The sequence below is a fragment of the Cydia fagiglandana genome, chromosome 20 (genome assembly GCF_963556715.1).
Source record: "Cydia fagiglandana chromosome 20, ilCydFagi1.1, whole genome shotgun sequence".
NCBI classification, from domain to species: domain Eukaryota; kingdom Metazoa; phylum Arthropoda; class Insecta; order Lepidoptera; family Tortricidae; genus Cydia; species Cydia fagiglandana.
Genome location: NC_085951.1, coordinates 4,930,052 through 4,943,412, shown reverse-complemented (window position 1 = coordinate 4,943,412; position 13,361 = coordinate 4,930,052). Strand labels below are relative to the sequence as shown.

Sequence of the window (13,361 nt, the reverse complement as noted above, 5' to 3'; positions counted from 1 at the left end):
AAAGTTTTTATACAAGTTTTAGGATCCCTAAAAGTCATTTCGGTAGTTGCCATATAGATGCGTTCTCGAATAAAATTAACACCGTTTAAGACTTTTGTAATGTAGTCGTTCAGATATATCAGTTTTTTTGGGTTTATTTACTTTAATGTAATGCTTTTCTGAAAATAAAGTGAAGGGATAATCTAAATCTGGATAAAATTTATTGATTTTCAATAAAAAATACTATTTTAAACTTAAGTGCTTTATAGGCTGGCAACTCCTGCGTCGCCGTCCAGCGCAGCGCCCCGCCCCCTTCATTCCCCGCACGGCTCGCGCTACCATAGCCTACTTTTTGAGGAGCTGTCGTAAAATATCAATATTTTCGGATTTTTATGTGTTATTTACTTGATTTCTGTGAAACTTTACATCTTCACGATGGACAAGTGTGGAATATGCGATAAGCCCGCTGTTGTAAGTGTTTCTTTGCCAATTCTATGCGATCTTTTGTGTTATTCCATTAGTTCTTTTTTTGTTTTCTTTAGATTGTTATAAAAATAACGCCTTTAGAAGAGCTTTCTGCTCGTTTGATTTCACCGTTATCGCTTATAAGTGAGTTTTAACAGTTTTGCGGAGTTGAAATCACATATAATGCAATTCTCTGTGACCATGAAAGCAAAAAAAAACAGCTCGACAGCTCGAGCCTGCCGCGCATTTTTTTTTATTTCTTTTCCTGACCTGGCCGTGTGTTTTTTTACGTCTGGCTCAGCTCCGTATAAAAAACAACTGGCTTGTTTTTTTCTGAACACGAGTAGGTAGTGACTTGCTGCAGTTGATATTAACCAAAATTGGTTTGTTTTTTTAACAAAAACAAGCCCAGTGTTTTTCCTACATTGTTTATTATTGATCTAGATTTTGTACGTTTTTAAGACTAGAAAGTTTTATCTGTTTTTATTTTATTACTTTTGTTATCATTTTACACTCAAATTGCAGTATTTTAGGTACTTTTTAATATGCTTTTATTTCGTTTCATCAGTCTCAATGTCTGCAATCAAAAGCTGGAAGTTAAATTTGACCCAATTTCCGGATCCCAATTAAGTTAAAATTTATAATACCTAAGTAAATAACTTTGGTGACCATGCGATATTGTTGTTACCGTCTAGGCCAGCTGATCTGATGATTGAAACTGGTGGAAGGGAGGGTTGTATAGAAACTCAGTATTAAAATGCTACAACCAGATTGAGTTACAATTAACTTGATAAGTCCAAAGAAAAGAATGATAAAAGCTTATATTACTAATATATATTTATAAAAACAATGTTACACTACGGCACAACAAGTTAAAGAAATAAAACAACACCCAATAATCTGCTTAATGATATATTGCAGCAATTGTTTGAGACCGGCAAGGATGGTGTGTACGCCTGCTTCAAGTGCCAGCCGCTGGTGCCCGAGGTGACCATAGAGGATGATGTTGCAGTGGAGGAGGCGTCAGACCCACTGGACGTCTCTGAGGTAACAACTAGAGTAATAGGAAGAAAAGTCTAAAAGATTTTCAGAGAGAGTAATGGCAAAGGAAGTTAGATTAACATGATTCTAAAAAAATAATTTGTTATAAAACACATCACTCACAATAAAATTCAAAAACTTCTATTGAGTATGGTCTGAGGGTGGTATTCTATCTGTCCAATATCTTGGTCCAATGTTGTTGCGTCTCATTCTCTCATTAAGCAAAATGTGAGACAAAATACACATTGGACAAAGACATTGGACAGGTAGAACACCACCCTGAAAAGTTAGCTATGTCCTTCATCATTTCTAAGAGTTTTAATATTTAGTAACAAACAACCTGTATAATGTTAAGATATTTCCTTAACTCAACCTGATAGCAAAAACTCATAAATGACACCTAATTACAAAAACATATTAAACAAAATCACCAAGAGATTCTGAATAATTATGCTGTGCTACACCAAACCACACTGTTTACTTTGTTATGTCTATAATTATAAATAACTGACTAAATCAAAGTCAGCAAAAATCTAAATAAATGTGCTTACTTTTTTAAACCTATTAGCAACAAGGTTGATTTTTGTTTATTTTTTTTGTAATTAGTGGGTTTTTGTTGTCACCTGACAATATAATATTAGAATTAGATATTTGATTTTAAGTATGCAAACCCATCAAATTCTTGTAAACCCATCCTATTACTGGCTGCAGGGAGTCATTCCCATTCGTTTTAAAGAAAAGAGATGCTATAAACAGAGCTCGAAAAGGGTGAGCTATTTTCCTTAAAATATGATGTAAGACATGTCAAATGATAAGGTGAATAGCTCACTCTGTCCAACGTCTGGTCATAAAACAAGAGAAAATAATGGAGTAAAATGGGAATTACTTTCTTATAGCCTCATGTCTCATGTGTTGTCTAGTAGTATAAATAGAGCAATTCGTTCGACAACATGAACTCGCCAAAATGAACTAAATAATATCTATTTCAACAGTACCTGGAATAAAGTTTTGGACCTTAGCAATCTTTGTATAGCTAAGTCAACAATTAGTACAATGTCACAGTACTAAGGGCACTGGCCGCGTAGCCAAGATGCCGATCGCTTACGCTCCGTAGCGATCGAAACGCAACTGTCACTGTCGCACTAATATGGAAGAGTGATAGAGAGACATAATGCTTTTCGTTGTCGAAGCGATAGCGATTGTAACCTTGGCTAGGCCGGCTGTAAAGATATTATATAAAATTTCGTATCCATATCGATCTAAAGTTGCGTCCAGATTTGGTATGACTACTGAACTCGCGATCTCGCGAAACTTTCCAACTTCACGAGCAATATGCTCGCGAACTGGCTAGTTAACTTTTCTGCCTTAACCCTTTGACTTCTAAGGCCGCCCATTCATGTGCACGAAGAACCGCGCTATGACGTGGTGTACACGTCGTGCCTACACAACCGGGTCCTAGCGGTCAAAGAGTTAATTCTAAGGCAGACTTCATATTTAATGCGTATCCGCACGCTGCTCCCGTTTGTGAACGGGATATAGCTATATACGTGCAAAGCACTGTCTCGCTTTACAACTCTTACAAGACGGCGCGGCAGGCGAATCCGCATCAGACGGTCTAGCATGAGTTGCGTTCACGCGCGCGACTACATACATTAAGCGCGACTTCAAGTATGGACTTGCGCGCGAGAACGCAACTTATGCTATACCGCCAGTAATAAGCGTAAGATACGAGATTTTCAACGGTAGTGCTAGCGAGTTTTGGTTGTCCGGGCGAAATGGGAATCACTCGTTGCAGGAGGGCAATGGCTCACTGTTGTGTGGCATTTGCCACAAGACGTTTCAGAAGAACACGCAGCTGCAGAACCACCTGCGGAACCATCGAGCCGAGAGGAGGTTCGTCTGCACCTACTGCAATAAAGGTAACTAACTAACTATTTTGGCTCAGCGATCCAAAGAAAATCTTGGCCTCCGAAACGAGAGCGTGCCACCTGTCCCGATCCTGCCAACTTCCTGCCAGTTACTGTTACGAAGCTGTCACACTGTCTTCCCAGCGATACCTGGGCCGACCCACCAGACGGCTACCAGTCCTTCGTCCCAAGAACGCCTTCTTAATAGCCCGATCCTCTCCCATTCTGAGTAGGTGACCGAACCAGCGAAGTCTGGGCTTTCATTTCGCCGACGATATTGGGTTCGGCCACTAACTCCTCGAACTCTGCATTTCGGCAATAAAGGTATGTTGGCTATGATGTGTTTAACTTGGAAATTGTAAACCCGAAACACGGAGAGGATACAGCATTTCATTATGGAGTTGCTTAACTTTGGTCAAAAATCACGTTTGTTGTATGGGAGCCCCATTTAAATCTTTATTTTATTCTGTTTTTAGTATTTGTTGTTATAGCGGCAACGGAAATACATCATCTGTGAAAATTTCAACTGTCTAGCTATCACGGTTCGTGAGATACAGCCTGGTGACAGACGGACGGACGGACGGACGGACGGACGGACGGACAGCGAAGTCTTAGTAATAGGGTCCCGTTTTACCCTTTGGGTACGGAACCCTAAAAAGTTGGTAAAGGGTAACATTTGTTTCTTTTTCCGTCCCCAGCATTCTCGCAGTCGAACAACCTGCGCGCGCACCTCCGCATACACACCAACGAGCGCCCTTACAAATGCAACGAGTGTGGGAAGGCCTTTACGCAGGTAACTTTTTTATTTTTGTAAAAAAAAGAGTAGGAACGTTTTTAGTTCACTAGGAAAGAAAAGTTCACTTTTTTATTTGGTTTCGCGGTAGGCCCTCTGATATTTTGACGGTTATAGAATTGGTGTGGACGGGATATGGGTGCCTTTTTAAATACAATAGCCAATTTTTAGGGTTCCGTACCTCAAAAGGAAAAAACGGAACCCTTATAGGATCACTCGTGCATCTGTCTGTCTGTCCGACCATTCCCCCCGCCCCTTTATCTCTGAAACTACTGGGTTTAAAATTTTGAAAGAAATACACATAATAGTACTTTACCTATGACAGGAAAACCTATTAGAAATGTACAGTCAAGCGTGAGTCGGACTTATGTACGGAGCCCTTGGAACGCGAGTCCGATTCGCACTTGACCGGTTTTTTTATGTATTCGGGGTTTGCATAGAATCTAAAGCTAAGATTACGGTTTGTTTAGATAAATAAGATAAGAGAATCCGGAAACAGCCTGTGGACAACAGATGTTGCGAAAAAAAAGGTTGACCTTTCTTTTGATCCAGGGAAAGTTGTAGTATTGTTTAAACTGCATATTGTTTCTTTAAATAAACGATCAAGGAACGTATTTTTTATTTAATAACTACTTTTTTTATAAGCCTACTTCGGTGTCCCACTGCTGGGCAAAGGCCTCCCCTCGTTTCTCCACTCGACCCTATCATCGGAATTTTCCCGCCATTATGGGGTAGAATGCGTCCAAGTCGTCCCACCATCTCCTTTTCGGTCTGCCTGAACCCCGGCCTGCACCGTCTATGGTGTTCCGAGGGTCCCACCCAGTAATCATTTTGGCCCACTTTTCCGGGTGCATGCGGCAGACATGTTCAGCCCAGTCCCACTTAAGCTTAACTCTAGTTCTGGAGCGTGTTTCTGATTCGATTAGTTCTACGAACACCTAATTACTAGTAAACTAAATTCTGAACCAGTAGTCTAAACTGTAAACATCTTAGATCTGAGCTAAAAGCACGAAGAAAACTTGAGGCTAAGTAAAATAACAATAACAGCTCCTAAATATATTTTAATTTTAACTAACATTCAATGTAATTCGCAAGGCTATAGATTTCTTTAGCAAAATATATTTGCAACCAAAATGGATTGAGTAATGTGATAGTTGTAATAGTCATGGTCCACTTACTATGTTGTTGCCTAAATTTTAAACAACGCTGAGATATTTTATCCTCGTAAGGCAAACCATGCAATTTTTTTCTAATTATTATTTGGATCTTGTACTTGTATAGTAAATTGTGATGTAGGGTAATTCGCCAGTAACTGGCCACTTAGTGACTGGCCGCCCTAAACTAAAAATGAATTTTATTCACCTATAAACAGAATTCATTTTAGCATAAGTTTCAATAACTGCCCAGCTTTGAATAACTGGCCACCTTATACTAAAATGAATTATATTTATAAGAGAATAGAATTCATTTTTAGTTTAGGGCCGCCAGTTACTAAAAGTGGCCAGTTATCCTATTTTATTCGTTTGAAAAACAATGTAATAAAAAAATCTACTGATTCGTAGGTGACCAACCTGAACAACCACGTGCGCCTGCACACGGGCGAGCGGCCCTTCGTGTGTCCGGAGCCCGGCTGCAACAAGGCCTATGCACAGGTAACATCTACTATTAAAACAAAATACTCCTAGTTGGTACTTGGTAGTGACTTTGCCTACTGAGTTAATGCGGGCCAAAGAACCAAATTTATCTACATCTGCGGCCCGAAACTGAAGTTTTTATTAATATTATAAAAAGTTCTTGTTCTTGTATATATGAGATTGAAATTACACAATTTGTTCACAGGTTACGAACCTGAACCAGCATCGCAAGCGGCACCTGGGCGGGCGCACCGTGGAGAGTACTTATGACTGCACCATCTGCGGCCAGCAGTTCCAGCAGCGCAACCACATGTACACACACAGGTACACAGTACCGTCTTTACCATAAGGGTATCGGGGCCCGTGCCCAGGGCCCCCATCCTCGGGGGGCCCCAAGGATAGACAGTAACAGTATATTTGATTACCCATAATAAACATAGATCATAGTAGAAAATTTTTAGTTTAATTAGCTTGCTTTACTTTCCAAAAGGTCTTCAAATTCTTATGTGCCCAGGTGCCCTAGCATAGTTTAAGACGGCCCTGCACACATTTTACATATGATGGAGTACATATACTTGGTCAAGCAGATCTTGTCAGTAGAAAAAGGCGGCAAATTTGAAAAATGTAGGCGCGAAGGGATAGCGTCTCATAGAAAATTTAAATTTCGCGCCTTTTTCTACTGACAAGATTTGCTTGACCATCTATATGTGGAGGGTGAAAGACGAAGTGGAGGCGTATAGACGAGTGAGGATATAAGGGCAACCCTTCTTGCATGGCACTATGCTTCTTGAAGAGCAGAGGCGAGTGGAACTCTACGCGAAGCGTGACGAGTTAAAGGCCCGACCACTTGCGGTCATCAACTACAATTATGTCGGAGAGGGGTCAACTTCAGTGCTTGAATGTGGCCGTACATTTGTTATTAAGTATGTGAAGTTTTAGCTCAATCGAATAACGGGAAGTGGGTAAAGCCTAAGCCTAAAGCTTGTGACATTTGACTGTTTCTAATATGAATGGTGTTGTCTCCAGACGCGAGGCGCACTACGGCGCGCGCAGCCCGGCTTGCGCGGCGGCGCGGCACTCGTGCAAGCTGTGCGAGCGCCGCTTCAGCACCGAGCGGCAGCTCGTCGCGCACGTAGCCCAGCACGTGCCCGACCAGCACGACCGGCAGGAAGATGAGAGTTAGTACTTTTTCTGAATCATCGTAATATGCTGCGATATATCGCCCTATGACCATTACGGGTCGGCCACGACATCGAGCGACTTGCGACGGCGGGAGCGATAATCATAGGTTGGAGCGTGACACAACGATCGGACCTTTCGCTCCAACCTATGGTTATCGCTCCCGCCGTCGTAAGTCGCTCGACCGAGCCGTTATACCTAGTCAGTTACAACCCAATATCATCCTTCGTGTATTCCGACTATCCGACAAGGTTCACGATGACACGCCGCGCACGATAGGTGAGCCGTTCAAAGGTTTAGTAAAGCGCGCCGGCAATGGATATTCGTACAACAATGCCGGCCTAGGCCGTGACCTTGAGTCTGTCGGACGTTGACATTAAGCTAATTAGTAGTTTTTAGGTTGTTTCCACGCAGTTTTAGAGAAAAGCATTGGTTTGAATCTGATTTTAGTTCTAGTGCTTGGTTAACTTTTTCTTCTATTTGTCGAGTTTGTTGTCCCAAATAACAAAGAACTACGAGAACCTGAGACTAATGTGAATACATTTTATATGACACCCGACACTACTTTATTAGAATGTATTAAGGTTCATTTTCTGCTGTTATCTTCGTGGATTATGGCGACTGTGGCGGTCAAAGAGATAAGGAGTGGTACCGAGCGGTCAGCTAAAGCATCACTTTATGTAACAATGAGTACATTTTCCAGACGAAGGCACATTCGCGTGCGTGTTCTCGTCGTGCGGCGCGCGGCTGTCGTCGCCGCGCGCGCACACCGAGCACCTGCTGCGCGCGCACCAGCTGCGCCTGCACGCGGCGCGGCCACAACAGTCTGCGCCTGCGCTAGTGGCGGACCAGCCGCCCAAGCGGGGACGCCCGCCCAAGGTAACGGTAATGCTTGGACCGTACGATATACTTTCAGTTCGGAATTTAAACGGGATAAAGGGGGCCGGAAGACCTAGAATTGCGATGACGATCAAAATTGAATAGTGGATCGGACCGGTTAGCTTGTTAGTATGAAATAGGGGATAATATGCGATGCCTCCGCGTAGAGGGCGCCACGCATACGTCGGCGTGCGTACGTTGTGTGGGAGCGTGGCACATACTGAGGGCCTCCCGCCGCCTATTATCATTTAAGACGAACTACTGGAAAATGACTCAGACCCTCAGTAAAAATTTCGTATCGTATATCGAGTCGACCTCGTATTTGTTAAATCGAGTCGCCTTCTGTACGAGATTTCAAATAAAATACATCATGATACAATTATATTATAATCATTATTTCACCTTGTTCCAGATTATCAAAGTGGGGTCAATGGTTAACTTCAAAGATTCAATATTTAACGATGTAAGTATCCTACAACTACAATACCACTATCGAGGAATGATATTATAACTAAAGATAGGTTATAGGCGTTCCAAAATTTAAGTGCTTATCTTGTACAATTTGTACAAGTTGCCTTTAGTCGCGCCTAGGCAAGTGAGAGATGTGCACGTGTTAACGTGCACATCTTATGTGACAATGACAAGCTTATGTTTAACAACGAGTATGACAAAGATGAATGGAATGCGAATATTAATCATAACAGATTACTTCGTTATAGAAATAAATATGGAAGTATTTTTTGTGCTCCTTAACCTATCTATACTTATATAATATCATTGCTATCAACTAATATATCATATATTAACTCGTTGGTATTATTTAATTCCAGGTAAAAATCATAAAGCAGGAATCTCAATTTCTGCCCAAACTAAAAGTGCAGAGTTTATTCCAGTGAACTAAAAATAAGTGTAACACAGTGGACATCGTTCTAGTGAGTTGACAGACCACTGGTTGATCTGTAACTCAGTGTACGTCAACTAGTAACACGATGGACTTGTTTTGGACGTGAAATTAGCGTTAAGAGTTACATATAAAAATTATGGACCTTGTTAATGTAACTTTGAATCTAATAGGATGATATCAGCGTTAAGTCGAAGTCAGAAGTGCTTTAAAATTCGGTGTTTGCCCGTTTACATATGTAGTGCATAGTTATTTTCCATCGTATTTTCACGGAAACGTACGAACATGTCGTGCTATTTCAGTCAGTCTCGGTACAAAAAGTACCGACGTTGACTGAAGTAGCATGACAAATACGAACGTTCCCGAGAAAATACAGTCGCCATCAGATATATCGGAGCGGCCAAGGTGCTCACAAATATCTGAGCACGCCTCTATTGTCAAGGCGTTAAGAGTGCGTGTTCAGATATTGTGAACAGCTTGGCCGCTCCGATAGATCTGATGGCGACTGTACAATGGAAAACAATTATGCACTACATCTGTACATATGAACGGTATACATTTTTTTTGTTGATTTTTTTTATATGGCCTTCCGTTTTATAATTACGTTAATAAATATATAGAAACTGTAGTAAAATCGTACAGTTTTAAGATTTGTATTACCCATGTATGGTATAACAAATATAAATTGCGCTAGCATAATTTGAATAAAAATCGATTTCTTGCCTCTAATGTTGTAAAAAAATTATGTATGTTGGTGTTTTTGCCGCAATACTAATGGCATTGACTGTACGTTCACAGCAAAAGGCCCGTGATAATTGTCTCTGACTGTACTTGAGTACTGATGGAAAGTTTCCAAAAAGCAAAATGTTACACATGGATAATGTTTCACAAATGTTTGTATAGCAAACGGAAATTACCTAAATAGATTCGTTATTTATTTATTTACTAAAAATCTCCAGAATGCTCCAGATATTTCCGGGATTTTCCCCAACTTTTTGGAAACTTTCCGCTACGTGCATACGTGTACAGCCCCCGTAGCACGGTCGCGTTTTTATCGCTTGTCACCTTGCCTCTCTCGTTCTAATAAGTACGTAAATGCGAAAGGGACGCGCATAGTGATATGCGATAAAAATGAAACCGTGCTGCGCCCGCAGGTCAATTCACAAGAGCTGGCGCGAATGGAACGAATGAATGAAATCCAAGCAAAGAATGAAATACAATGAGTTTCGTTCATTGTACTCGCGCCAGTTTTCGTGAAACGACCTGTAATTTTGACCGTAATCGTTAGCATTATTTTATACTACACGTACTAATGCTTTTAACCGAGTCAACGGGTCAGTTTTTATTTTTAAAAATAGGCCGAAGCGAATGCAATAATACGAAATACACTTAATAATAGTTTATTATTATATAATAAGTGTTCAGTGCAGCACCCGATAAAGTAAACATTTGTTTTTATAAATATTTTATGAATTCATGATCAAGGATTCTATTTCTTATTTTGTAACTTTTTTAATGCACCTTAGATAAATATTTTTAATTATGTGAAGTGTTATCAACAAGTTTGAGATTTGATTAGTCATTGTAGAAGCCTAGATGCACTGTTGTATTAACATTAAGGGTGCAATTTAAATGAAAATTATGGAATTATAATAATGGTACAGTCTGCATCAAATATTTAGACAGTAGTTTAAACTTTTTTATTGGGCAATATATTTTTGACAGTACAATATATGTAACATAACATTGTCATGTTCATACATTTTAAATTTTATAACATTTTCGGTGCAGCGGAGTGGTGTTAACGGAATTCGTATACAATTTCAACCCTAATTATTAATTAGCGTTAATTACGGTAATATTAACCTTAATTTAACCTGTCTGTGAAGCCGATAGTCCTGGGTTCGAATCCCAGTAAGGGCATTTATTTATGTGATGACACAGATATTTGTTCCTGAGTCATGGTTGTTTTCTATGTATTTAAGTATTTATATATTATATACAGGGTGATTCAGGAGACGTGAGCAGGACTAAGACTGCGCCTTTTGTAAGTTATAAGCAACTGTTTCGTATCAGTATTAGTAAGATTAACGTTAATTTTCTACTCGTGTTGAAAAAAAAAATTAATAAATTTATTTACGACATGCATAGTCACCCTAAAATTAGAATACTAAACTACTGATATTCTGTGTCAAATTGAATGTCATCACTGTCATCACGGTCTGGTTACTTTTGAAAACTCGTATCTCACTCAAGTTTGACAGTTTATTTCTTCGTAATCAAATGCTGTCATTACGGTTAAAGAGGTTTTATGGTTATTAATTGGGTCTTGTAGGGTAACCATGATTGTAGATAATTAAATTTGCCCTCACCAAAAAGTTAAAAAATAGGAAAAATTGTGGTTGTTTCACCTAAATACGACGGTGATCGGTCAATTATCAGTTACTGAGTGTGCAGGATTAGTCCTGCTCACGTCTCATGAATCACCCTGTATATAGTTGTCTGAGTACCCACAACACAAGTCTTCTTGAGCTTACTGTGGGACTTAGTCAATCTGTGTAAGAATGTCCTATAATATTTATTTATTTATTTACCATTTCAGTAGGAATTATCTATCAATATTCTATACCATTTCCGTTAACACCACTCCGCTGCACAAAAAATGCTATATAATTTACGATATCCGGACTCAAGTCAATATGTTGTTGCGACTCTCATATTTTCATTTGTTGCCGACTGTACTCTTATTGAAAATTTAACAATGTCTTTATCTAAAAATTAATGTGATTTAATGTAAAGCGATTAATACGTTGTTTAAAGTAACTTTAAGAGTGAAATAAGTTAACAAAATGGATAAAAATTCAGTAATAGCTACTTGGCTGAATCAAGTATATATTTCGGTTGCACTCCATTAGGCATCTCTTTCGCACTTAAGGAAAGCAATATATGGTTTCTGAAAAGAAACTGGTACTTTATAATCTTTATATGTTAGCAAGAGAGGTTGAGACAGATTTTATAAAATATATGCTTTGGAAGGATTAGGTTCATCCTCCATCTAATCTACACAAACGTTTTTTGAACGATTTTAGGCACTGTCAACCTAATGTCAACAACAACTTATTTTATAGCACAGACAAAACATCCTCCAGACTGAGCGTAGTCGCGCGACCCCCTCTGCCACGCATACGGTAATTTTACTCCATGATCGAGTCGAAAGCGTCTTTGTGTAACGTCCGTGTCTTTGAACGGACCAATCACGGCACGGGACTTCGCTCACCTCGTCCCGCGCGCCCCCGTATTTTTGGTATCGTCGGTTTCATGAAATAATTGCTTTAAACTCGGGGTATCGTGGGGTCGTACAATTCGTTTTTCGTCAAGTTCTTAAATTAGTCCTATTCTGCTTTCGTCACTCATTCTACATTGAAAGCCACCGACGATTGTGACGAATGTTGAAGGTCTAATTTAAGAACTTGACGAAAAACGAATGGGACGACCCAAGACAATACCAAACTCGGTCTAGAGGATTCCTAGTCTATGTTTTATAGAGTCGCCTTTCCTTTGTTCAGTTAAATAAACATTTTACATACGAGATTAAAACATTAACAAGTTTGATTAAATACACCTATGTATTATGAAAATGTAAATATTTTTCCTAGCCCTAAAGTCCGTTTTTTTAGCATTAGAAAGAACTTCGCAGAAGTAAGCTTGTGGTTCCAAATCCAACACTTGTAGCGGTAATCATTTGAAGTAAATTATATGTATTGACCATGCTACATTAGATAATTCAATAATTATTAACAATTAAAGAGCCTGATAAAAACTGCACGCTTGCTTCTGTGGAGTTCTTTCTAATGCTAAAAAAACGAACTATAAATGTTAAGGCGGGATTCCACCGGTGTGCGGCACTAACATTTTTGTATTGAATATGCTTGTGCCCGCACACTGGTGGAATCTCGCCTTTATATCCTGCATAAGCATAGAAAAAAAGTAAGAATACGCATAAAGTGGAGTAAGTATAGCGAGCCGCAAAGGTGCATACCCACTTGATAAATGAATTCCATTCATAAAGTATGCACTTTTGCAATCTGGTTTGACAGCTTAACTAGATGGTGTAGACGGTGTCAACTTATGATAGCCGCAATTTTTCTCTTAGGGCCTCCCCACATCTAGCGTCTTTCGAGCGTCGGCGTCTACAACTCTATGGCCGCTGCTCGACGCAACGTCGACGCAACTGCGCAGCGACGTCATTTTCCATAGCGCTCACGCTCGAAAGACGCTAGATGTGGGGGGGCCCAAACATTGAATCTTTGATACTATAGCGCCATCTAGCTGTCAAACAGGTATTATATACAATTTATTTGTATTTGCCCCACTCTGTGCATGTTCTTATCTATGTGAATAAGGCAATAGTTAGGTTAGGCTAAGGTGCAAATGTTCCTATGAGTGTAAGAGTATCTGTGTAGCATATGACATGTGTACAGTCGACCATTTATAGCTCTAGCCTTGTTAAGTGTCAGTATTTCGGAGATTTTTCTATTAACATACAAGTACGGTATCAAAATATACATATTTCAATTACTCTG

The 13,361-nt window shown here is 39.7% G+C and overlaps 1 protein-coding gene across 3 annotated transcripts; it reads left to right on the top strand.

Annotated features, from left to right (window-relative positions):
- The first annotated feature begins 152 nt into the window (after nucleotides 1-152).
- Nucleotides 153-13,356, top strand: LOC134674361 (zinc finger protein 569-like). 3 transcript variants are annotated; one of them, XM_063532418.1, is made up of 10 exons: nucleotides 153-450; nucleotides 1,366-1,491; nucleotides 3,329-3,404; nucleotides 4,091-4,185; nucleotides 5,748-5,837; nucleotides 6,025-6,143; nucleotides 6,846-6,997; nucleotides 7,702-7,877; nucleotides 8,290-8,340; nucleotides 8,708-13,356. In XM_063532418.1, exons 1-10 carry the CDS (start codon nucleotides 415-417, stop codon nucleotides 8,771-8,773), a joined length of 987 nt encoding a protein of 328 aa, XP_063388488.1. In that variant the 5' UTR covers nucleotides 153-414; the 3' UTR covers nucleotides 8,774-13,356. The 3 variants fall into 3 exon arrangements, with proteins under 3 accessions (XP_063388488.1, XP_063388487.1, XP_063388486.1); XM_063532417.1 differs by having other exon boundaries at nucleotides 3,320-3,404; XM_063532416.1 differs by having other exon boundaries at nucleotides 3,281-3,404.
- Nucleotides 13,357-13,361: the final 5 nt, after the last annotated feature.